The sequence below is a fragment of the Vidua macroura genome, chromosome 1, assembly GCF_024509145.1.
Source record: "Vidua macroura isolate BioBank_ID:100142 chromosome 1, ASM2450914v1, whole genome shotgun sequence".
Classification (NCBI taxonomy): Eukaryota; Metazoa; Chordata; class Aves; order Passeriformes; family Viduidae; genus Vidua; species Vidua macroura.
In genome coordinates, this window is record NC_071571.1 from 42,874,677 (window position 1) to 42,902,004 (window position 27,328).

The 27,328-nt window shown below is 37.1% G+C and overlaps 1 protein-coding gene and 2 long non-coding RNA genes across 3 annotated transcripts in view; all 3 read left to right on the plus strand.

Annotated features, from left to right (window-relative positions):
• LOC128804391 (collagen alpha-4(VI) chain-like) overlaps positions 1-3,693 on the plus strand; it is a 39,596-nt gene extending 35,903 nt beyond the window's left edge. The window contains exon 24 of the mRNA XM_053972160.1: positions 3,538-3,693. Coding sequence (XP_053828135.1) covers positions 3,538-3,595 — 58 coding nt within the window. The 3' untranslated portion in view covers positions 3,596-3,693. The remainder of the gene's footprint in view (positions 1-3,537) is intronic.
• Positions 3,694-5,243: 1,550 nt separating this feature from the next.
• LOC128809584 (uncharacterized) lies at positions 5,244-9,187 on the plus strand. Its single transcript, XR_008437782.1, has 3 exons — positions 5,244-5,369; positions 5,463-5,546; positions 9,113-9,187. It is a non-coding gene; the product is annotated as an uncharacterized LOC128809584 (long non-coding RNA).
• Positions 9,188-11,115: 1,928 nt separating this feature from the next.
• Positions 11,116-18,828, plus strand: LOC128816897 (uncharacterized). Its single transcript, XR_008440044.1, has 4 exons — positions 11,116-11,208; positions 16,258-16,326; positions 18,450-18,600; positions 18,696-18,828. It is a non-coding gene; the product is annotated as an uncharacterized LOC128816897 (long non-coding RNA).
• The last annotated feature ends 8,500 nt before the right edge of the window (positions 18,829-27,328 follow it).

Genomic DNA, 27,328 nt, shown 5'->3' on the forward strand with positions numbered 1-27,328 from the left:
AAGAGCCATGTGCTTAAAATGGTGGCAGCAACCACCAGATGGCTGGAAACATACCCTGTGCTCCATACCACTGCCCATCCTGGGCCTTGAAAAGCAAGTCTTATGGGACAGAGTACTCCAGAAAGGAATGAATCATTGGAACTCATTTCCTAAAAAATCTCATAGACATTTTGGCCAAAAAACATGGTATTTGAGTGGGTGTATCACATTCCCAATCATGCACCATCCTCTGGAAAAATCAAACAGTGTAATGGACTGTTAAAGACCACACTGAGAGCAGTGGGTGGTGGGATCTTCAAATACTGGCATTTAGCATTTAGTGAAGGCCACCTGGTTAGTGAACATTAGGGAATCTGCCAATCAGACTGGCCTTGACCAGCCAAAAATTTACACACTGTAGAAGGGGATAGAATTCATGTCATGCAAATAAAAATGTGCCGAGGAAAACTGTCTGGGTTATTCCTACCTCAGGCGAAGACAAACCCATTTTACACTAGTCCCAGCGGCTAGAAATGATTGCTGTGCTTTAACCCCAGCCAGCAACTAGGCCCCATGAGGGAGAAAACTCAAGGACTGGGACAAAGGAAATTTAATAGCTAAAGCAAAAGCCATGCTCACAAGGAAAGCGAAACAAGGAATTCATTCACCACTTCCCATGGGCAGGCAGTTCAGTGATCCTTAGGAAGCAGAGCTACCTCATGTGTATTGGTTACTTGGGAAGATAAATGGCATCTCTCTGAGCACCTCCCATTTTGATCTTCCCCAGCTTTAGATGCTGAGCATGTTGCCATGTGGAATAGAATCAGTGGGAGTCAGCTGTTCCATCTGTGTCCCCTCCCAGCTTGTTGTGCCCCTCCAGCATTCTTGATGGCACAGCAGGGTGAGGCATTGACTCTGTACAAGCACTGCTCTGCAATAACGAAAACATCCCTGAGTAATCAAAACTGTTTTCATCACAAACACAAAACAGACCTCCATACCAGCTATTGTGAAGAAAATCAGCTTTACCCCAGCCAACAAACACCAGAACATTCTCCACCCCTACAGATCATGGGTTGGCCATGTCTGGATACCAGGTGACCACCAAGACACTCTTCATACTCTTTCCCTACTCAGGTGTGGGTTCCCTCCCACAGAGTGCAGTCCTTTGGGGAAGAGGCTGCTCCAGCATGGAACCCCTACAGAGTCACCAGTCCTGCCAGCAAATCTGCTCCAATATGGACTCTTCTCCCCAGAGACCAACTTTCTAGATGTTCAAATTTTTTTGGTCTATTTCTAGACCAAATGATTCTGTGTGCCCTTTTGAAAGTCCTACATAAAACTACACTTTGTAGATGGATTGTATTATAGCTGTCATCAGCCATTCTTGCCTGTCTCACCTCTTCCCCTCAACTAGGACAAATCTCTGAGCAAATCTTGAGTTACTATGGAAGTCTGGTAGCAGTCTTTGATAGAGTTTTGTAAAAGCTGATAATTTCATGCCTGGATAGTCAGAGTCCAGATCTCTATCAGGCCTGTCAGGTGAAGGAACTGTCCAAGTGCCTGAAGGTGTTTTTAATGTTGTATCAGGCTGTCCATCAATGACAAATCCAAGAGTTTTCAGGAGCTGATACACTGGTTTGACAGAGTAACACCACTCTGGGGTCCTTGGTCAAAGGAGGTTTCTCTGCAGATACAAGTTCATCTAGGTGACACATTCTGCTCATTGGTATCACCTTTGCTTTGTAAAGGTCAATGTTCCCTGACTGTTTTACCTTCACAGGGTACTCTTTGTGCTCTTTCTTGCATGGTATGTCTTCTGGTCTTGGGACCTGACCTTTCTCAGGAGATGAAATAAGAGAGAAGAAACTGTCCAAACAGTTTCTGAACCTCTGGGGCAAGTTTTTTGGCAGCCTCATAGCAGTGCTGCTCTCCAACCACTGTACAGGACAGCCTGTTAGCAGGTGTACATCACTATGTCTCTTACAGGAAGCAAAAAAAAAAGATCCCAATGACTTCAGAGGCAGCTGGCATAGTCCAACTCACATCAAACCTGAATGCACCTTCTGGACAACAGACACCTTTTCCATGTACATCCACTGTTTCCTGAGTCAAATAGTGTAGTAGTGTAGTGAAGCATTTTGCACAACTCTTTTCTGCAAAGATTGCTTTCTTTCTGGGTGAGTGCATGCTACATGTTCCAGGGATGTCTGTCAACAGTTTGTAAGATCTTAGGGAAAATATTTTTACTTCCAAATCCTATTCCTGCTTTTTGAAAAAAACAAAAACAAAAACAAAAACAAAAACAAAAAAACCAAAACAAAACAAAAAAAAGCCTTAGCTCTTGAGTGTGTCTAATGGAAGATCAGAAGATCATACAAGTTTCATCTGAAAAATATGGTATTTGATTGTGAAAACCAGGGACTGCTTGATGCCTTCTTCAAATTAAAGCACTTTTATGAAGGAAGCTGTGTATTACACCTTTCCAGATACGTACTGCTAACCTGTAGAAATAGCTGACAACAAAAAACCAATTAACTGCAATGTACAGCAAGAGAGGTCAAGGGTTTACTGTAATGGAGATGTGAAGGACAATGTTCTCTAGTGCGATCTAAGGGGGGAATACCATGTAATTCCTCTTCTTTAATTAGTTTTCTCATCTAATTTAATCCACAGCTTTAAGTTCTGAAATTCTCTTATCTTTTCACTTTCTTTGGCAAGAAATCTCTGAGTTGCCATAGAATTCCCAAGGCAAGACAGTGCTAGCAGCCACAGCCCCAAGAAAGGGCATGTCTGCAGGTCCATCAAGAGCCAGCTCTATAATTACTAAAATTGAAATTGAAAGTCAGAACTGCCAGCACTTGCAGAAAATAAGATGTTCTCATAGCTGAAGACCATGTTGCAATTATCTTATCCCTGTTCTTCTGCCTCCTTATCTCAGCTGTGCCTAGATTACCCCCAGTATCTGAAATGGAGTGGTGGAGACTCTGCAGAGTCCTTGGATCAGCAGAGCCTGAGCCCATGAGGAAGTTAGGTGCTTGGCTGTAGCCTTGCTGAGGTTTTAAAAGAGCTGCCAGCTTTATGTTCAGAAATATTGCATTGTAGTAGTTTGCACTGACAATTGTTTCCTAATGACTTGAATACACATATATGTGTTTTTATACACATATCTTTAGTAAATAGTATACTAATAATCCTGCAAAATAAATGTTTTCTTGCAGCAAGTGTTCTGTCATCAGTAAGCTCATAGGAATGGATTCTTCTCAACTAAAATAAGTTCACATAAATCAAATATCAGAGCACAGACTTGCTCCAACTAAAATTAGTGGAACTAAAATGACCACTCAATATTCTGTAAAAAGATTTTCATTACATATTACTTTAAAAAGAAGATGAAAACTTTTTTTGGAAAATAGTGGTGTAGCAATATAAGATACCCAGCCTTCCTGAATTCACAAACATGCCCATTTATTAAAGGTTAATAACTTCAAAACACATTTTTAAAAATCGTTACTGTTTGATTAATAGTTGAGTTAAGTGTTTTCCACTTTCCTTCAGATTGGAGAAAAAAATCAGGATGCATCTGGACTTTGATAGAGCTGGCTCTTCCTGGTAAACATGCATGTTTAAAACCCAGCTTCTTCAGCTTTCTGACTCTGGCCATTCTTTTCAAGCCCCTCAGAGAGGATGCTCAGAGAGAATCACCAAGACTAAAAGGAAGACAAAGTAACATTGGATATCCAAGTAAAAGAGTTTGAAAGATTAAAAAAATATTCTGAAAATCCTGTTTAATTGTGATTTAGAATAATTCTTCAATGTTTTTATTACATGTTTTTCTAACTTTTGCCATAATTTTTCTTTTCATGGGTGGAAGGATTTGTTGGGAAAAAGGTACAGTATTACTCTAGACAAGCTGAGTCTGTGAATGCAGTATTCATTAGGCTTCTCTCTTGCAATAATTGAAAATTTTGAGAGTTTTGCAGCGATATCAGTGAGTATTACATCAATGTTACTTTTTTTAAGCTGTGTGCAGATATCTGCTGCACTGCCCAGTTTGTGGTTTTGTCTAGGAAACACATGGGAAATCTAAATGCAAGCATTAATTCCTGTGTTTAGGGGTTTTTCTTCCTTTTTTTTTTTTTTTCTGTTTGTTTAGTTGGTTGTTTATGTGAAAAATCCATGCACATTTTTATTATTTTAGGAACAATGGGGAAGATGGGAGTGATGGAATTAGAGGAAAAGAGATACATTATTTACTTTCTTTTGCCTTCTTTATCTCAAAGTTGCTGAGTGGTAAAAATGAAATAATATACCATATTTTGTCTCTAAGAGATCTCTTGGGGTTCCTGGAAAGAAAGGAGAAAAGGGTGACTTTGGATATCAGTAGCACTTAGTCATCTTTTATTGGTCAGGGTTTGGATTTAAGGACAATAGTATGGCTATTTCATGAAACTGTCCCTGTGAGAAATGTCTTTAATAAACTCTCAAGCACAAGGCACAACTTTGTACCAAAAAGTTATTTGCACTTCTTTTTGTTAGAATTTCTATCAGAAGAGATATTATAGGACATAAAATACTTTTTGCTCTTCTAAAAAAGAGCAAACTACTGATAAATAGCCAGTGGGTAGTTTTGAAAATAGGGTATACATTCAGTAGAAGAGGCCAGTGTAGGATAGGGGAACAAACAGATAAGATTGTTGTAGTAGACTTTATCAGAAGGTGGTTTTTAACACATGTGCAATGCTCTAAAATAACTACTTGGTTCCTCACTTCCAGATAAAACGTTCTTACCCTTTCTGTCCTTATAGAGGTGCTGAAGGATACACAGAGCTATATGTGTTCCAAATACTGCACAGATAAAACTGCAAGTTTTAGGTATTTATAGCTTGCATGTAAGTATTGTTAGATATGTAAAATTTATTTTTTTATTTATTTGTGTCAGCTTCCACCAACAGGCCTAGTGCTTAGCAAGTCTTTCCTGGTGACTACAGTATTAAATGATTTTTTAGTGTCCATACACAAGATTTTATTTCAAGAACATTACCACTGCATAATTTCAGAAGTACTGTTTTTTAATTGGTTTTGCTGTGTGGATTGCTAGTTCTTTCTGTGTTGCAGTGTTCAATGCTGAAATCAGACTGAATAGATAGATCCTCTGGAATCTTCATTGACATCTGTAAATGCAAGGAAGTATGTTACACATAGGAGGAAGATGTAAAGAAAAAGTTAAACCTTTTTGATACAATGAATCCCAACATATTAATGTCTGTTAGGTCACACAAAAAAGCCTTAACAACACAAATATTTGTTGTCATTTAGAATCAGATCAATCAACAAAACAGCCTGGTTACAATGGCTTGCAGTGAAAACAAGGATTCCAAGGACCTCAGGTAAACATTTTTAATATTCACAAGTGGAAAGAATCCCAGCATTAATGATTTGTGAATGTTAACTGAACTTTTTTTGTACATGTTGATTTTTAGGGTCAAAAAGGACAGAAAAACCAGGAAGTAAGAGTCTTCCAGTAGTGAATATACTGAAAGCATGCTATGTTATTTGATTACAAGGTACTGGATGTGTAAGCACCTGAAGATTGAAGTCTGAATGTTTTTCATAACAATAATTTTTCTTACAGTAAGCTAAGAGAGAAAACAAGATGAAAGGTCACAGATTTGGTCATGCAGAAACTATCAAGTATGAATTGATGCCATTAATCTAATAAGTATCATAATTTTAGTTCCTAGGAATTCTAGTTATTTCATTAGTAAAAACCCTTCCTAAAAAGGTTTTCTACCTTTGCTCTTTGGTCTCCTTTCTGTGTGTGTGTCTCTTGTTCCAAGGTCTGTGGCACAGGGGCTTTTGTAAGGACTTGCTTACAAGAGCAGTTGGAATTTTTGTACATGTGTATTTACCTTTTTGTTGTTCATGCTCACACTTCCTGCAACCTTCATGGCATTCTCAAATATTCTGTATAATTGTGGTTTAGTACTTAATTTAACAACAGACTAAATAAACTGATTTTCACAATCTGATGGAATAATTTAGCCAGACAAAAGACAGAATTTTTTTTAGGCTGATGTTCTGGTTTGAAAGCAAAACCAGTGAGACACTCCAAGTCAGAAATACAATTTATTAGGAAAAGGGAAAAGAAACAAAATACATGCAATAATACAAAAGAAAAATCACTGACAGAGTCAGAATACAACCTGACACCCTTTTGGCTAGCGTGTTGGTTGGTCCAAATTGGAATGGCTGCAGTCCTCCTGGAGTGGCAGATGTGGTTCTGTCAGAGCAGTGATCCTGTAGAAGAGTGTAGTCTTCCTCTGAAGGTCCAGTGGAAAACCCCAGCTGTTCCTCTTAGGAACCAGTGGAAAGGCTGCCTCTGATGTCCCCAAAACCCAGATGATATCCAGTTAGGAATGCTTGGCTCCTCCCTCTGGGTGGAGCATCTCACAATGGGATGTTATAGCTCTTATCAGTCACGCAGTGACATTCAATAGCCCATTATCAGCAGATGTCTCCCCGCAGGGAGAATTGGTTGTGAAAGAGACAGGAAAACTATTCACTCAACAGAAGACAACTGCCATACATATGGGAAATGGAATACATCTTGCTTCTCAATCTGGGACAGCTGAATGTGAAGTATGAAACCCCAATCAATTCTCAAAACAATGAACATTGCATAAACAGGACTGATCTGTGAAATTGGTACTACACTTTAGGCTTCAAACAATAAGGCTTCTTAACATCTGTACTCTCTGTGGATGCAGAGCTATCACCACAGAAAAAGCAGGCTCGCTCTGCTGAACACCACAGTTTGGTGACACTCTGGGCAGATCTCTGACCCAAAGCTTTCTGGTAAGTTGTCATTTGTAGGTGAAGTAAAAATGAGTAAGAAGTACTTCATGTTCCTGCAGTTTGCTGACTGATATACATTCCCCCATAGATGCAAAAAATCTGTCGGATGCTTGTTCTTGTTGATATCACTGGACATTTTCAATGTTCTGCGCACAGAAATTGCCTGTTAATATTTTCTCCAGGATTTATGCTTAGACAGCAATTAGGAGCAATTAGAAGTTTTGTTAAATAAATTAAACTGACAGCTCTTCACTGTTCTCATGGGAAATCAGTGTGTGCTTCAGTAAACAAGTAGATAAATCACACTTTGGAAGCAGCCCACTTCTGCCATAGACAGTATTACTTGGAGAAAACACAACAGTCAACAGGACAGTTGTGGCAGATTAAAAGGAGGAGTACTTTCAGTTCTGTGAAACAAGATGTTTCAAGTCTTTTGTTATCTTATGATGCTGCAGTAAAGTAACAGCTGTATCTCATTTTCCTCTTCTCCATTTAAAAATTATTGACTGGTCACTGTGCAAATTGCATTTGAGTTTTTTACACAGATCTATGACTATTTTTTTAAATTCCATATCCTTGTGTTTCAGGGGAAAGATGCTGTCATAATTTCTTGAGAAACTTGCTTTTTTATCAGAAGAACTTTTTGTCAGATTTTAATTGCATTTTTTCCAACTAACTAGGGTAAAGCTGGATACAAGGGACTTGCAGGAGAACATGGACTAAAAATATATAGAGGCAGAATGACAAGTACATCATCGTTGATATTCTTTAATGGATTTTTTAAATAGGTTCCTGGTTTACGTGTGCTGATTTCACATTTGTATTGATTTTTAAATGTTAAGTCTCTCATTTGCAAAAGCTGTTAGTACTCTGTCCCTGTGTAAGTCACACTAAACAGAAGCAATGACCATCTCTGAATATCCTACCATATGTGTTCCAATTCATCTTCCTTTCTTTTAGGTAAAAAACTGCTGTAGAAGAAATAAGCTGGTTTAAGAGCAGTGAGATGATCACTTTTATTCTCCCTTAACTTCTTTGTCCTGGCTTTTTCTGGCTTCTTATGTGTTTCTTTCTCCCTTTTCTTCACAAGCTTTTCCATGGCTGAATGATAACTTCAGATGTTCTCTGCTATGACAGGGACTGACAAGGGTTGGCTGCTCCCTGCTGAAGCATGTGCTAATTTTATTTTAAGGACTGTATTTTTAAATGGACTTTGAACATATTGGATGAACAACTCAGTTAACAAAAATGAGCTGAACTACTAGAAGAAAATTGGAGCTTTGATGTTATCCATCCAGGCTGTTAATCTCTTAGAAGTGAAATGGTGTCAGACCTTATGTTCTTCTTTCTTATTCCTCATTTACCATTAATTCAGCATGTAGCAAATAAGGGAAGAAGGAAAGAAATCTGTTAATTTCCAACAGAAAATAAAAAAATTATGTTGCCTCTGTATGTTGTTTGAATACCACATATGTAACGTGCTACTATTCCAGGAACTATTCCAGGACCTGCTGGTCTGGAAGGCAGTTGAAGTGACAGGGGATCTCCAGGATGCAGGGCAAGACCTAGACTCCAAATATTTTGCCATTACTGGAAACTATGTTTGTTCTTTTTAATTTTTAAGGGAAAATAAGGAACGAAACAGAACATTTTCTTCCTGTTGTGGTGGTCTGGAGTAATTATTTGTGCAGTGTTCTGATGACTTCCAATGGTGTGTTGCCCATATATTGTAAATTGCATGACTGTATTACCCTGCAAACTTCAATATTTTGTTAAAGAAAGAAGACAGGGAATCCATCTGTATGGAAGCACAAATCAGGTACTTCTGAATGCAAGTGGCTAATTGTATAACTATAAATGTAACTTTCAGAGGTCACCATCTAAAGGCATGATTTGTGCCTGTTTGAAAAGTGTACCTGACTCATACTTTGAGTCTCTCCTTTTAACTAATGCAAAAGAGAATGATTACTGTAATTTTTGGTTGTCAGTAGCACCATAAATTTTGCAATTATGTGTTTCTAACAAACTCTTTAGAAGTGCTGTTGTGGGAATTCAACAGTATGTATCTTTAGTCTCAAATGAAAGAGGCTTACTTTAGAAATATTTACTTCCTCTTTGACTTTCAGCTTTGCAAGTTCAACATGGTATAAAAGACAGATTGGGTTCATTTTCCTCTCATTAATTGTTACCATGGCTAAGAAGTCTGCAGCTCTTGCTAAGGTGGTATTTTCCCTGTACTTCTTTGTACAAATGATATATTGTGAATTTCTTACAGCTTCAAAATAGGATTAAAGGTGAAATGAATTGCAACAGCCATGTTCAAGAATTCCTCTAAGTACTAGAGGTCAGTCCTTGCAAACAACAAAACATATGTTTTCTCAACCTAAATGGAATAAACATAATATATATACATATATATATGTATAGTCACGTATATGTATATGTGTGTGTGTATAGATACTTATATATAAAAATATATAATTAAAATAACAGATAACAGGTAGTAAAACCTTCAGTTCTATTGTGGAATTTCAATATCCCAAATCATAGTAGACATGAAATAAAACATATAAAAATGTGTAATGCAAATAAATGTTGCCTTTGATTGGGTTTTTTTTCCCATGATTAGTAAAATATCTGAGCAACTAACTGAGATGAAGAGAACATAACTTGAAATTTTTTCTTTTTTTTTTTTAGGGGAGTAAACGACTGAATGGACAAGCCTGATTTTCTCTACGTATTTCAAGCAAAGTCCATGTTACAATGCACCACCTCACTAAGTACTCCTGCGCTCATGCATGGCTTTTTGTTCTTGTCCACAGCCATGTGAATTCATTACCTACATCTAAAAAGACAGCTATGAGCATTCAATTGTGTTTTGATATTGTAAAGCTGAGTAATCCCTTTCTTCCCTGATTTATTAATATCACATTGGTTCTGTGCTCAGCACTCCTGTGAACGTATTGTCTTAGCAGGCAAGTGCTTGAAAAATTATGTTAGGGCTGAAAATTTAAAAGTGTTTTTTTGCTTGTTTAGAATTCTTTATTTCACTGAAGTTACTGTAGCATAATTTATTAGAAATGTTAAGTGTCTTGGTGTCCAGTGGTTCCAGTTACCATAAGTTTGCATTATTTTTCCTAGTCTATTTATCCTGTTTCCTTAGGAGGTGACTGTGCCAAATAGTGTGAGTTTCTACAACAAGAAGTATACTTACATCTGTAAGCTCTGAGAAAAACCTCTCAATGAAAATGTTCGGTGTGGAGCAGGCCCAGGTCCAGCTTGTCCTTTTACTCCATTCTCCAATAATACCTAAAGGAGTTTAGCAAGCATACATAGCAGTGGAAGACAGTAATGTATCTTAAGTCACTGAATGATTTAAAATCTGTAGAACTATGGAAAATAAATCCAGTGTGTTCCAAGTGATTTCAGCTTTTGTTTCAAAAACTCTTTAGATGCAACATTTTTCAACTAAACTTTACTTTACTCTTTATTAGCTTTCTGAGATGGTGAGTACATCTTACTCCTATGTTACTGATACTAATGGTACTGTTTATTTGTCAAATTGACCTAGCAGAGATCTGATAAGCTGTGAACTACTATGCCTATGTAATTGTAGGCTCCATTCAGCCAAACATTCTAAGCTGTGTGTTTCCTTCATGTTTCCTTCACAGGGGTTAAATCCTTCATTTAGTCAAATGTTTACTGATCTGCAGCTTCAGTTTGCTCATCCATTTGTAGGCAAGAGAAAATGAACTGAAAAACAACATTTAAAACTGGATATAGTTTCTTCAAATCTTTTATATATCACAAATTTCTATTTACAGTAAAGGTTATGGGTCTTCTTAGAGGCTTGTATCCTTTTGTTTCAGTGATATTTTATTTAACACCATTAGTAAGGGTATTGCTGACAATAATGACATAGTATGAGTTCCTCCTTTGTCATCTTCCCCTATTCTTTATGTTCCTGTGCTTATTATTTTTTATTATTTCTTTCTACTTTTCCCTGAGAGATACAGCTTGCATTATCCTTCTCTGACCTTTCATAATTCTAATTGTCTTGCAGCTTCAGCACTGCAGATTTTCTTCCTTGTCCCTTCTCTAACCTTCTTTTCTGTTTAACTTCACCCCCAACTGTTCCTCCACTGCTTCACACTGAGCTGACAAATAATTTTATTGCACCCATTATTTAAAATTGTGTCCTCTTTATTTTTTCTGATTTCAATACTGCTCTCCTTTTTTTTTTGCTTTGTGTGTTTTTTCCCCAAGCTGTATTCAGTACTTGGTGTGTTCCATGCCCAAATGTGTCTGATACCAGTTATGTACAGGAAATGATAATGGAACCCGTGTCCTATACTGAATTTGGCTGGAATGGTGAGTCAGTAATCTCCTTTCTTCACTAGTGCTAGATAAATTATTTTATTGTTACTGTATTTATTCTGCCTGCTGTAGCCTGTGATTTTTTTAAATTACATTTTACTTCATGATGCAGCAGATTATTTTCTTCAGCACAATTTCTGCTTTTAGATGTAATATAATGGCTGGAGTAATTACAAGATGAAATGTATTTTACTACAGAAATGTCACATTCATTATAAAACCTGAACAGTTCTCTTAGTAACAATGCAATAATAATAGCATCAAATCAGTATCTGAGCCACACAGCAGTACCTGAATTATTGTAAACCCACACTGTGCCACAGAGGAGCTTTAAAACGGAATATTGTGTGCTGAAATTGCTATACACCCCAATGCAGACTGTTGCATGCTCACTCTGAGGTCAGTAGTGCAGGTCCTTCCTCTTCAGGCACACTCAGCAAGGGGGCTCAGGCTGCAGCAGATTTGTATTATCAGAGGTTCAGAGTGCAGGTGAGTGTGAGCCTACCAGAACTTGGAAAAAACCCAAGATCATTTCTACCCCTGTTGTTGTCCTGTGTTTAGGTGGTCCTGGAAAAGCAACTTTTTTCTCTGCTGCAGCTTATCCATCTGTAAATAGTGCTAATAGAATTTAGCACTGTTTTTCAAATATCTTTGTAAAGCCTTTTCACAAAAACAGTTTGTACTCTTCTGTGCTTCACTTCAGTATACATTGGGCAGATTTTTGTCCAGCTCCCCATTTTTCTTTAAGCTTCTACCAAGCGTGGAATGTAGTTTATCATTGTGTTACATAGCTTTTATGTGTATTGCTCAAAAGAAAATTATTTAGGGGTGGTTTTTGTTTCCTGCAACTCTGTTACCACCACCTCATCCACTTCTCAGAGTTTCACAACAAGAATACACTACTCAAAGCATTAAAAAATATTTCTCACCGGAGATCCTCCAGTGAATAGGACACTGGATATTTGATGAGACTTGTTGCCATAAATGTTTTCAGGAGAACTACAAGGTGCTAAAGTGAAAAAATAGCTGTGATTTACAGCCATGTGAAGCGATATGCAGAATAAATAAATAGACTCCATAACCTGGGGTAGTTATGAAGTGGGTATGTATGTCAGCGCCCGGCACAAGTGAGATAGCTCTCCAAAAACTTGTGCCCTGAGCCTCCGTCTGACCCACACCTTTATTCCCAAAGATGTTCCATATGCAATACATTACACAACTTTGCCATGCATATTCAACCCCTGGCCCCGCCTGTCCTCGCCTCTCATGCTAAAGAGGTCCATGCCCTTCTGGGCCTGCATGGTTTGCTGTGGTGGTTGTACGGGGGTCTCTTGGGGGTCTTCTGAGGCTGAAGATTGTGGTCTTCCTCATGATTGAACTTTTGAGCTTTTCTCCTTTGCGTGTGCGCTTTTGGTCCTTTGGTGCTTATCTGAGTATGTCTGTCAGTCTTGATAGGCTTGGAGACAGAGGAGCCTCTTTATCTGGGTGCTTTGCCTCCTCTGGTATTGTTATTTATGCGAGAAGCTTCAGAAATTTGCGTTTTCCTGTGCCCTTTGTACTATGGCAGAGGTTTCTTTAAGTAAAAGGTTAAAATTCAACACATAATTTTACAAGCTAAAATTTAAATGCTTAATTCATTTTGTTATCTCAAGTGAACTCCAAAAATCTCTATTTCACTTGGACCAGCTTTTTCTGTTAAACATGCTGTTATGGAGATGAGTGCAGTAGAAATCATTCCAGTAGTTATTATGAAGTTTCTTGTTTTGAGGGTCTGCATGAAGAACAAATGGGTGTGGAGCTTCTGTTTCATGAGAAAAACTGCAAAATGCCTCTACTTGTCTGTTCTGCTGCAGAGCCATTTTCTCATATGTAGATGTGTCTGACCTACTTTTGCCTATGAGTGAATGCAGATTCACTTTACAAAATGAGTTCTCAGAAATTAGTCACATTCTGCAACCTGATGTGCTTTCCTCTTGTGATCTTATTTCTCATTCTCTGTCATTTATTTTAAAGAAAATGGATGAAAGGCTGATAAATGGGCTTCTTCCATCTTGCTTTAGGAGCAGAGTTCGGGGAAGCTACACTAGGAAAAGGCACCCTGTGAGGCAGTGAGACTGATACAGTTCAAGCACCGTTTTCACAGAAGAGAAACGGTGAAAGAGCATGAGCATAGGAGGTCTTTGGAACTGGAAGACATGGACCAGCTGAGCAGCCTGGCTACTTAGTTGGATGTTGTCATTCATATTGCAAATCTCTCCTATCCATTGTTGCAAAAACTCCATTAGTTATGTTGTTAAAGTAGACATTCCTTGTCACTGATGACTTCAAAATCCTCAAGCCAGTGAACTGGTTCTCTTGTAAAGTTTGAGGTGAAATCAGTAGTGCCCATAGTGAAGCTAATGAGAACACAAAACTTCTTTTGAGGTGTTTTCTACTTTTTTTTCCTTATATTTTAAGAAATAAAGCTCAAAATTATTAGTGGTCATGTTGCTCTTAATAGGGCAACTATGGAATTACTATAGGTGCACTCTACTTCTAATATAAATTGCTGCGTGCTGTAAATTATGTATAATAAAGTATGGATTATTTTTTATTATTTTGCTATTTAGTTTCTGAAAGGATTTTATACTCTTGCCACATGCTGTAAAAAAAATGTTAGAAAGGAGATCATTGTGGCAGCAGCTCTCTGGCCACAGAGAGCAGGCACAAACTTTCCTAGGCATTTTCCTGGGGAAGGCTGTGAGAAGATCAGAGAAAAGAATGAGAAACAGCTCTTATCTCCACTTGCTGCACCTGCTGTTGTGCACATGTAGAATGTGTTATAGGGATTTGTTTACCAAATGGTGATTTCTTAATTGGACACTGGATGGTGTTTGGATTGCTTGACCAATTAGGTAAAAGCTGTATTGGAATGGCTATAAAGGTTACTGGGTTTCTTAGTAAGTATAGTATAATATAGGATAAGATGATCTAATAAAACAATTGATCAGCCTTCTGCAATCATAGAGTCAGTGCTAATTATTACCCGGCTGGGGGCCTGCAGCAACAGTTGATAACTGTAGTGGTTCATTTAATACTGCCGTGTGGCCCTACAGAGAAATGTGATCTGTCTATGACAAATGTTCTAGGAAATAATGTCATTTCATTTTAGATGAAAAAAGACCAACTATAGTAACATATACTTGGCATTAAAGAACATGTTGTGGAATGAGGGTGTATTTTTATGAAAAAATGTAAAAAATAATGTACAATAACTATAAATTTTGTGTTGAGAATAAGTTATTATTCTGTCTGATTAGGAATGAGCAAAAGGTTATATGAAAAACTAATTGTAAGAAGGACAAAGAAGATTTTTACATTAAGAAAATTGAGTTATTGATTTAGATTCTGTTAATGTTCACCAAAAATACTATGTGATCTTGCAGAAATTATAATAATACTGCTACGTAGGAAAGATTTTATGAATTTAAAGGATTCTTGCTCTTATTATAAATAAAAAGTCTTTATTAAAATTTATTAGGTGATGTTTCTCTAGCATGCAGTTGAAACTCATGGAGCAATGTCCAAGATTATTTTAAGCTATTAGGTTTTCATTCTGACTGTCATAATTAAATAATGTTAACTGGGAAAAAGACTATATTAGGTACAGTGCAACTCGTATGAAAAAGCCCAAGGGGGAACCGTGCTTCTCATTAAGACTGAATAATTTATTCCCATTCTGATGGTTTCTATTGCAGATGAGTTATTTGAAATGGAAACCTCTTCCTTTTCCTCAAGTGTCATGCTCAGCTTAGAGGTTAACAGATGAGAGACTGAGGCTTACTGAAAATCTCTTTTCTCGTTCATATGCCTCAGGCCTCCTTGTGAGAGTGAGTCCAGCAGGATCTGACCTGCCACTTCTTTCACATTTGCTGGATTGAACTGATTTCTTAAAGCACTTTTTGTCTTCATCCAAAAAGTGTGACTTTTTTTTTAAAAACCAATGAATCTTTTTAAAAGTGCCTTAGAATGCCACAATAGAAGATTATGTAATTTGGTAAAGTTTTGTGTATTCTGGCATCCAGCACAATTTTAAACTTTGTTCACCTTGCAAAATCACCTCAAGGTCCCAGTGATCATTGCTGCTGCTTCCTCTGTGTCACATCCTGGGCAGAGAGGGAGTTTACTGTCATTCTTGTAAAAATGTGAGGAAGTTCATTTCAAGCTGTATCTGTTAGAGCAGAGTCAGTGTGAAGGCAGACACAGACAGGGCACTGCAGAACTAGTTTTACTGTTTCAGGTCTTTCCATAAGGATAAGCAGCTGTCTGGAGACAAAGCTCATAAGCAAGAACGTAAGTGATCCAAAAAGCTGCCACCAAATGACCTGGAAGCCTCCCATGGGTTCTGTCCCAGACAGGTGATATTCTGGTCCTTCCATTCCCTGTATATATGACAGTGAACTCAATAATACTGCCTTGTTTATTCTGAAGAGCTGTTGGAGTAACTCCTGAAAGTCGTTCAGTCAGATATTGGGGATCATATATTGTAGATTCATCATATAGCTAGAGAGGCAATTCAGCCATCATCAGGGTTATTTAAATACAGAGAATGCAAATGGGACTGAGTTCAGAATTCATTCTAACACCTGATTTTCTTGCTACTGTAAAAATATAAACTCTGTCAAATGAGAGTGAGAACAGTTTAATGATTGTCTGTATCCTTTACAAAGTGTGTTAAATTGTGTATAGACCATATAAAAAGATACTGAGTGAAAAGTCAGGACACCTTACTAAGGAAATAAATAAGTAATGTATAAATATAATCCTCAGAATCATTGAAATGCAAGTTTATTTAGGTCTTTCATTTTTTTCGAATTTTCCTATTGATAAGTGCAGAATCAGACCACCATAGCATTCATATATATATATATCTAGTGTTTGCTACAAGTGTATAAAATCAATGAAGTCACTTAATTTGCAGCTATTCTTAGATAAAGGGAAAACTTTGCCAAAATCTTCTAAACCTCATAAAACAAATGCATTTTATTACTGTTTTCTGAACAGGAGAGGACAACTACACACCAGAAGAGCCCAAGGAAAAGTGCAATAGACTCCACTTTCAGAATAAAAGAGGTGTGTTAGTCCATTAAATAATTATTCAGACATTAGGGGTTTAATAGTGGATAAGATTTGCTTTCAGAGCACTGTCCTTCATGGGTATTTTCAACAAGTTTTTTGTTTGATTGGTAAAAGTCTGCTTGATTTGCAAAGAGAAAGAGTGGAACTGGACTATAAAAAACACATTAGAAATTGACATCATACTATGTTTGAAAAAATCTAAAATTGTTGTGCATAATTAATGGAATCCCTTGTGTTATTTCTGTGTTTTAAATACACCTTTACAGTCACATGAAACTAGTCATTGGGCCTTTCTGAAAATTTCCAAGTGCTGCAACATATTAATATTAAAATGCTACTTTTTTGTTGTTTTTACACGAAGGCATAAACACAAAGAAAAAAAGAGAAGTCAAAACTGAGGAAGACAGTCACTGGTGGCAGCCAGGTTTGTGATTTCTCCTGCCAAAGGAATTGGTTGGTTCTGAGACTGAATCAAAGTGCAAAAGGCTCACTTGCAATGCAGAGATTCACTAGAGAACTGCCCACCAGGACACACACTGGAAAGTGCTGCAAAAGGACTGCAGAGCCAAAGCTCTGCTCAGCAAAAAAAAAAAAAAAAAAAATGAAGACATTATGAAACATGAAATTTCCAAGCCACTATCTTCAGGGTTATTTCCCTGAATCACTACTAAGAACTGTGTGAAAGTTCCTAACACTTTCCTTGTTGCCATTAATACTGGAGGATCTCTGTTATGTAGGCAAGCACAACTGTCTTCTTACAGCTACTTGTTAAGGCAGCTTTAGCATGAAACTGAAAAAGAATTTGAATTCTTGTGTTAGAAAAAATGGTGATAATAATGAGCAAAACCAAAGATTTTGAAAGCCTACTCTTGGAGGAAAATAGTCAGAACAGCTGGTTGAGAGTTCTTGTTTCCATTTTCTTATGTTTAGAAACATCATCTCTTATTTGCAGTTACCTGGTTTGAGTTTTCTCTAGCAGCAGTTCACATTACAATGGATCATGGCTGATAATAGCACTATTATTGACTTGTAACAATCAACTTTGGTTTTGTCCCTGCTTCAAGCTGTTCTTTTCATTACTTTTCTCCTTCTCTATTTGCAAGTGAATGATTCACATAAGCCTCCATCCATTTTCTGAGTGAATCCTCTCTAAGGGGGACAAAAAGCCTGATGCTTTTCCACTCACCTGCTGAGAGCTAGCCTTTTAAAGTACAAGGTTGTGTTTTGGTTTCTCTCAGCTCCATGCTGTTTCCAAGATTCAGGTGAATAATAATGAACTGCAGAGAAGGTATCAGAATAGTCAATAGCTGCTTAGCTAAAAGGAATGGATCTTCTTCAAGACAAAGTCCTACAGAAAGTCCTTCAAGACAAAGTCCTACAAAATTCTTAGCTTTTTATTGAATTGCATTTCCTGAGAATGGGTTTTGGGGTTTGCAGTCAAATGTTAAAGCATGCTTTGTAAATTTTATTCTGAATTCTTTCTAGCTTTCATGCCTTTCCCAAGGTGTGAATTTCAACCACAGATAGTAAGTTATAAGAAGAAAATTGTCAGCACCATAAAGACATGAAATGTCTTTTCCTTGCAATTTTCTTCTATTCGTTGTCCCTTCACAATGCATCAGCAATGCTTCCTGAAATCATGATCTGATGAAGGCTCTTTTAAAACTTGCAGACAAGAAGTCATTTTCAGCAGTTTTCTATGAAAAAGGAGACTAGAAGGCAGGGATTTCAGGTCCTTCAGACAGAGTGTTAGAGTATATCAAATTAATTGCAGGTGGAGTACATGGATTCTCCAGTTTTCATCTCTTCATATCTTTAGCTTTTCATTTTTTCTTTTCTCTTGCAACCTTCAGAGGAAAAAGGGGATTATGTTTTGCTGTTAGGGACTACAGTGCTCCACAGTGATGAGATATGTTTTATTCCACCTATTTCCACCACAGGCTCCTACAGGATCACTCTTTAAATTTACAGGCTCATTCAAGCACATGAATTGGGAAGAAATTCCCTCAACAAAGCTTTGGTATCTTGAAAACAAAGAGGATGCAGAAGATGGGGAGAAATAACCAAAGAGATAAATTTCTATCTTCATAAGCAGATGTTTGTGTTTGTTTTGTCAGATGTCTTGGAAAGAGAGAAGGAACGTGCTTAAAAGGCACATGGTAACATGAAGACAGGCAGAAGCCGTTCATGATTTTACTCTGGAAGTACACTGCATTCCAGAGCGATGTCTGTTTCTCTTCAGTGATTTCAAGAGTTACAGAGACCAAGGTCACTAGAAAGACACTTCAAGTACTGTATAGATTTGAAATTAGAGTACCTGTTCCTCATGACTCAAAGAAATAAAACATCTCTATTTCTTTCAGAAACCTGAAAATATACTTGAGCTGTGATGTTATTATGTAGCCTCTGTACTGCCCAGGTGAGACTACTGAGAAGTTGCATCCTACCACAGTGTTTATCCATCTGGGTTCTTTACTGGTGTTAATTGATTTGCAAGATGCCATGAAGTTTGCTTTTTACTTTTTGTTTTGTTGTCATTGTTAATAAACTACATTGCAGAATTTCCATTTTTCCTGATGGCTCTATATATGTATATCCCTCCTTATTAAAATCTTGCACAGAAATCATCCATAGGCCAATTTCTTTCAGATGAAAGAGAATTGTGAAGGAAAAATGAAATTTGGCATATTTGTGAGATAGCATGTGTGTATCCCCTTTGCGAATTACAGCCTCACCTGTATCTCACAGTATGGAATTGTCCCCCATATGTAGAGGAATCAAGGAAATGTGAGGATAGAGTACAATGAAAAAAAGTGTTCTTTATCTTGCAGGAAACCTTGTGAAAAGCTGAGCTGTAATGGAGTTCTGATACAGAAAACCAGAAGAGTTTTGTAGGCTGACAACACTGTAGTTTCATTTGAGTTATGCAATTTCAAGTCAGAAAACTGGAAAACATGTTGACAGTTCAAAGGCTGCACATTTCATGAAGCTTCAGATAGTTATTTTAATAAATTAACAGCAAGAAATAAGCATGTGGCATAACTCTTTTGAGCCTATTAATTATAATACATTCAACACAAAATATCAGCTTCTCTTTGTAGATGAATCAATTCTGATATCATTAAAATTACCAACCACTTCACATATTAAACACTTTAATGTGAATTTTGCTTTACCCAATATGACATGGTAGAATTGTACTACAAAAAAAATATTATTATTCTCAGAATTACCAGTAAAAATACTTTAGATACGTCATACATACTGGGTTTCTCGCTGATCTAAACTTCTCTTAAATATAAACTACTGAACCTCTTTTACAGAAGGAGACTAACATTAACTTTATAGAAGACATTTATTTTTACATAATTACTGTAAAAGAATAATTGGATCTGGATATTCATAAAAGACTGGCTACTGTTTCCTTCATTAAGCTATAGGTGAATATGGGGGAATAAGGAAACTGCACATTCTCCATTCTACGGTTCAAGAAGTATTTTTTTAAGGATTTGTTACTTGTTTATTGAAATGGGGAGGGGGGGGGAAGTTAATACTCTTATTGGAACAGTTGTGTCCTTGGCCATGCTGGGCAAGTAAGGAGGAGAAAGATTGAAAGTGAGGCTCTCCCACTCAGATCTCTGCCATCACCCCAACTGTCCTGATTCTGCTTATAATGATATTCTCAGCATCCTTTCCTCTTCTCTCTCCTTGCTCTTTCACAGCAAATTTAAACATTGAAATCCATTCAGTTCTACCAGTTCTTATTCTTTCAAACCCTTCTCTTTTCTTTTCCAGTCAAAATATGTTTTAAAAATACGTAATTTATAGTAAGAAATTTACATCTATTTTAACCATTTCACAAAAACCAAAACCAAACAAAAAATCAGCTAACTACTCAGAAACATCTGAATTCTGTGTCACAGCTGAAGTTGTTTGATCCCTCTGCCCCTTTCTTTGTGAAATTTACCTTTGATTCTTCCTTTACATGTCTTAAAATGTCTAGCACAGAAGTACTTGGGCTTCCTTGGTAATGATTACACTGTAAAATATAAGGAAGCTCTAAAATTACATGGATGCATAGAATTATCCATTGCCATGGCTGGGTATATGTGATGTGTCTCCTGGACAGCACAGGTTGTATCTGAGCTCACACCCTGCTTTTCCTCTTAATAGACCATTAAATTTGTCCCTAACATCTGTACTGCTGTCATCTCTCTAAGGTCTGCAGGTACTTCAAAACTGTGGGACCTCTACCTTTCTGTCACATTTAGTTGAAATTGGCCAACATGTTCGCAATTCTACTGTGGCAAGAATAAAGAAACACACAGTGTAACAATATCAACCTAATTTTCATTGGAAAGAAGGCTAGAAAAGAACTGTAGAAAAACAGGACTGGTACACTCCACCCTTCCTTCTGAAAATGGCCAGATTTTCATTGGACGTGCAAAAATTTGCTTTTAAAAACTTTCTTCTTAACACTAGCCCAGGTTATGAGATTGTGAAAAATTTTACAGGATGCCATATTTTTAAACTGAAAATGAAACTATAACTAGATTTCCAGCTAATCTTCTCTGACTAAACTGTCAAATAAAAGCTATGAAATTTATTTCATTACTTATGCCATACATGATTAAACCTTTGGTTCTGGATCCCAAGTCCTTTGTGCTTGCTGTGAAGGTAACCACAGTACTACTTGTGACTCTGATGCTCTGTAGCTGGTTTGTACTGACTAACTCACTCTGACTTTTTGATTCTTTTTTTTTACTCTTTTGAGAAGACATTCACAAAATATAATACAGCATAAAATGCTCATTTTCTCCAAGCAAAACAGAAAAACCAATAGGTGTTCCAGCATAGCCTGTCTTGTGGTATGATACACTGACAGGCATGGACTTCTGAGGCACGTGCTACTTTTCAGTATGAGACTTGTGTATGATGGAAAAGTGTAATTGAATGCTAGGGGCTTTTTCTTTCACTCAGCCTTTTTATGGCCTAGGACATAATGGCCTTTTCCTGCCTCAGTCTGAGATTAAAATTTTGGCTTGTGCTAGTTAATACAGAGCTATACATTTAGCCATGTTACATTTTTATTGCAAGATGAGGATTTATGAATTTTAAAAGTGTGCTGTCTCCCTTGGCAATATCTTTTTCATTCTTCCTTGCATAGTTAACTCAGCTGGCATTTAGAAATAGATTATTTTTAAAATTTGCTTTGCATCCTAGAGAATTTCCTGACTTTACATATTAGTTCTGTTTTCACTTTTGCTACTCTTTTTTTTTTTTTTTTCAGATGCTAAGGCAGTCTTACAATTTTTGTTTGAGAAGTCATTCTTTTAAAACCATGCACAAGTGAGATATCAAAAAGAAGGATTAAAAAAATGTAATTTTAAATAGATGCCTTTACTTGTGCACCCCAAAATTGCAAGAAGTAGTAATAAAAATGGGAATGTCCAAACCTGGTTAGTAATATACTCAGGGGATGAAGCACAGAAGAATAAAGTGCATTCTGGTTTCTGGTGGCTGCTGCTGGCAGATGGTTATGGTTCGACTTTCATTTCCAACTTTTCCTAAGCATTCTGCCTTCTTTGGCTCAAGCACACATTCCACTGAGATCATGTAAACTGTGCCAGAAATGGACCCTCTAAACTGCATCTCACAGGCAGATGTGATATTTACATGGAACTGCCAAAAAAATCTCATCTTGAAGAGATTAGTGGGAAGCCCAAGCTCCTATTTTTTAATGGAGGTTTTGACATTCTAAAAACAATAGAAGATGATTTTGTCCTTGCCATCACCACTTCTGAATATTTACTGTAACTCATGTTGATTCATGTATTTATTAATTCATTTCAGATTCAGTGGTGATTATTTTAATGAGATAAATAACAAAAAGGTGTTTTCTTCTTGGAATGTCACCTTTTTGTACAGTGTGTACATAGATGAAGTCAATTTCATTTGCAGATTAGCCCATCTGACCCAGTTACCTTCAAAAATGTAATATTCTCCTTCTGATCATCTGCAATAGTAACATCAACCATCCTTGATTTGGGATTTGAGAGCAAGTTGTTTCTGTTACCCAGCTTGCTTGCATAATTCTCAGGTCTTTGTCTCCCCTGTGATTTTTAGACATACTCTTCTTGTCCTTGCTTTCCTTAAATCCTTGAGAGACCACTTTCTTTGGCAGTGCCTTTCTTTTCTGTGTATCTAAGAATATTAACTTCTTTCTCCTTAATTATGCTAGCAAGGTCTCTTGTGATATGGTCTCTTCCCAAGAGACTGTACTTGGTATCTCTTATCAAATCACTTCTATGTAATACCAATGTAATGTATTGTAATACTATTCTTTTTCAGTTTCTTCTAGGCCCTGATTCACTTGTTCAAAACCCAGTTTTTACAGATGTATCTAGGTGATGATTTAATGCATAATTATCTCCTTTGAAGCTGACACTTTGAAGAAATCAATGAGCTATGGAAATAATAAGGTGAGAAAATAGGCTTCATTTCAGTTGTTATCCCTACACTGAATTATCGAGGATGGCTGCCAAAGTGGTGTCAGCTGGAATAGAAGAGTCTCTTGGAGGCTCCAACCAGCACAGCACAAACTCATTACACTGCAGGATGAAAACCAGTGATTTTTAACACTTTGCTTTTCCCTCTCCTAGCTGGAGAAGAAAATCTGGACTGTTATCTTCACAGGTAAAAATAGAACTTTTCCTTCTACTTTCAGAGCTCTTGCCAGCTTTACTTTACTGGTAGTGCTAATGGTTTTCTGCCTCCCAGAATCCATGGCACCTTTGTGCCTTATGCCAGCTGGTCTAATTTTGACAAGAAGTAAATTATCTGAGCAAACCTAAGTCTCTGCTTTTTCTGTAGTCAGGGTATACTACCTCATGAGTATTTAAAGTTGGAAGAAAATGGGATTTGTGATTCTGGCTGGATTTTTAAAATCACAGAATACTCAGGTAATTCATAACAGTCTTGCTAACATCAAACCATCTCTGTTTTCATGGAAACTGAATTCCATTCAGGAAGTTATTTTAATAAAAATACATTTTTCTCTCCCATTTTACAGAAAACTGTGTGCACACAAATAAAACTTTACTATTTTTTCACAGGCCACCCCTGTCAGAAAATTAATGCTGGAATTATTGCAAAACCACAACTTTAATTTTCAATATGGCTTTTTTGTATATAGCAGTTTTGCTATCAGTAGCCTTTAATGGATTCTTTTTTGCTCTGAATGTACTTAAGTATTATTTGTACACAGGCAAACATTGGTGTTCACAGCAGCCCAAAACAATGCATTTCATCACTTAATTACATGCTTTATGAAATAGTACCTTCTTTTGTACATGTTTATCTCATCTTTTATGTGATACTCTGTAGTTCTTGCATTAAATGCATGAGCAAACAGTTATTGCCTATTCAGTGTTTCCTGCCATTGCTTATTTACAGATCTGTTATCTCTTTCTTCAGGCTTCTGTTTTCCAGATGCTGACTCTGAGCCTGGTTAACGGTTCTTTATGTGGAAACCATTCTTTACCCACAATAGGCCTCTCTGTACCTCCCACAGTTGTATTATATATTTTTTCATTATTAAGGGGAAGTGCTACACACATTATTCATAGTAAGAGGGCACCATGGATTTGTTCACTCGTGTATTAGCTTATTCTTTCCCTTGTAATATCTAACATTTAACTTCTGGATCAATACCAAATACTGAGTTAATCTTTTTATAGGACTGTCTGTTATAGTTCCAACATTTTTCCCTGAATAGGACTATGTATTCAGGATGCATTCAGGACTCTTCATTATAAACACAAAGGGTGGGTTGTGTTAACCATGTACACCATTTTTATCTATAAATAATTTAATTTTACATAGGATCATTCAGCCATCCACCATAATGAAATCCTTCTGTAAAAGTTTTGCAGCCACTTTTTTGTTCCTACTCCCCAAGTAACTTACTGTCTTCAGCCACTTTGGGCATATTGCTGTTCCTTTCTCTTTTCTAACTCATTGATAAACATTATGCAAACAGAGGTCATCTATTTCTACTGATAGCTTTACTGCACTGTGAAAACTGATCTCTTTGTGGTATCACATCATGTCTTAACTAGTATTAAATAGTATTTAATTTAACAACCGTCTTTAACAGTGTTAATCCTGGGAATATTTTGTATCAGATGACAACATTAATTATTTTTGCAAGGCTTTCATTGGGCAATTTGTCCAAAGCCTTCTGGAAAAGCAAGACAATCAGCCAGACATGTACTGTTCACATGGCTAGCAATTCTTTCAAAGATAAGTTTATGATAAAAGACCCCACCTTACATGTTGACTCTTCCTTGATGGAGCACATTTTTTGATGTCTTTACCAGCCCTGTTTTTTTTTTAAATTCATAATATTTTGCCTACTGCATACATTAGGCTGGTCTAAAAACTCCCCAGGATTTTTCTAAAAGATCTGGTGTGAATTCTTCCAGTTTCAACCTTTTTAAAACTAGAGCAGTTTTAAGCAAGAGGCTCCAAACCATAGTTAGCAGTTTGGCTGTTTCATTCCTGATGCCCTTTAAAATATATAATCTTTTAGATGAGAATTTTCTGCTCTTGGCAATTTACGACTGATTGAAACCTCTCCTACCAAGCTGGCAGATGTTTCAGGCAGAGAGATCCTGTGGCACATCACATACATATGCAGAAAAGGAACAGGAGTCTAGCACAGGAGCCCCCCTGAATTTCTCCATGGTGAACACAGAGGCAAATTACCCATCTAATTATCTACCATGGCCTTGTTTTGCTTGAAATCTTTTACATCTTCCTCAATTACTGGCCAAACAGAAACTGTCAGATTCTCATTCCCAATACATTTGGAAAGGAGTTTATTATTTGCTTTTATGTCTTGTAGAATGTTTTCCTGAGAATATATTTTGCCTTTCTAACTTGTGTTTTACATATGGTTTCCAAAGTTTATTTTTCTGTGTTTTCCATTTCAGTATAACTTGTGACTTTTGAAAGGTTCCCTTTACCTCATGCTGGACTTCAACATGCTACTGTGAATGTGTTATCTGAAAACATTATCCTTGTTTAAATGTCACACAGCAATAGGATGTCATCATCATGGCAGTCAAATGGAGTCTTTCATGATTGTGCTCTCTACCTTTGCAGTCTCTGTAATTTCCTTTAGCACAGATGGAATTGCCTTTCTGGTAAGAAAATCCATGCCTTCTTTTGATAGGATTCTGCTGCTTCGGCCTCCCTTTAAAGTTTTGCCAAGCTCTGCTCCAGGCCAAGTCTGAGGACACAAAGCTTCTAGTGACACAAACCCAGAGGAAACGTCACTGCAAATATCATGCCCTTTCACATCCGTTCTCCACTCCCCTGGTCTTCCCTTTAAATATTTCACCAAAACTTGTCTAATTTTAACTGTCAGCAATGTAGTATAATTTTAGTTTAAGACCACCTTTCCTGAAGGAGCTACAAATGATTCCCCTGTACTCACTGAATCTCAGTTCTGCCTCTGTACACAATGTCCTGTATCTTTGTGCAAAATTTCTATGACAGTTTTACACTCAGGCTTTGGGACTGGTTTAGCCAGCTGCTTGAAATGTGTTTTGAACTGTGGGTGAAAGCTCCTGAATTCTAAGATGGTTTTGATTAAATATTGATGAAATCGCTGAGTTTTATCTGCCATTTCTCTAGGTTTGGGAGGGAGAACAGGGACTGAAACAATACTGCTACTCTGAGAAATAGTAAAATAAAGACATGTCCTGAATTATTGGGCAAATCAGCACTTCCACTTAGCCAGAAGCCTTCCTTGTTACAGGGAACAGTAAGTTAGTAGTTGAAAACTCCATGCTACTAATAGAATAGTATTCTATAAGATGCAAGAGTTCTGATAAATATTATTGAATATAATTTTGTTTTCTTTTCCCCCTTTTGCGTGTCTACAGTGCAGCAGCGCAGCATGGTTGTCTTTTCCTTACCCTGATCTAAAAGGTGCTCCTAAACTTAAATAATCCAGCTCTGATTTTAAAAGTTTGGGACTACAGGTAACACCAGAGAAGACCTCACTGTCTTCCTGGACTGTGATCCAGCAACATTTTTCCATGCGATCAGTCTCAGTGCAAATTCTTTTTAATACTCTACCCACCATTCAAGTGTCCTATGTATTTCATACTACTTAAAATGTCTTGTAAATTTCATATAGTGTCAGTGGATTATAACACCTGAAAACGAAAACTGATCTGCTTCTTTCATCAAACTACTCTGTCAGTGGGCAGAACCATTAACCAAGCAATGCAACCAAAGAGGTGATTTCCTTCACCAGGTGTATAAGGACCTGTTTAGAACTGTACACCAAATGGATATAGCAGCACAACAAGCTTGACTTACCACCCTCTTCCTTGCTGCTCTGCGATACAAGTGGACTGAGAAAACCTTCCTTATACCTGAATTCATACAACATAAAGGGACAGCACCAGCTCCTCTATACAAAGCCAAGAAAAAACTTTTTTCAGCATAACAGGGAGCAGCAATGATAAGATCTGCAAAGAAATGTCACACTGTTCTTGAGCCACCTTCCTCTTTTGTTACACTTGGGGCAATGTCTACTACACTAAATTATCCAAGTAATGCACTCACTAGGAAAAAGCAGGCAGTCTTTTTCCAGTGAATACTGAGACTTTTTAAACAAGTCATTATTTCATGTGTTGTTTCTTCAAAGAACCCAGTTCACAAGTTAAGAGCATTCCCTGCTTCTATCAGATACTCTGTAGAAAAGTAGGCTTCCATTTTTTTTACAGCTACATTCAAGAAACACGTCAAATTAGTGCTGTTTGTTGTCAGTGACCTTCTGAGTCCATCATGCAGAGGGGGTCAATCACCTGTTTTAGTGGGAAAAATCATACCTGGAACTGCAGGTAAGGAATGTTAATAAAGCTTAAGTCTGAAAAGGATTTGGAAATCTGAAGAATTGGATCAGATAGTGGAAGAG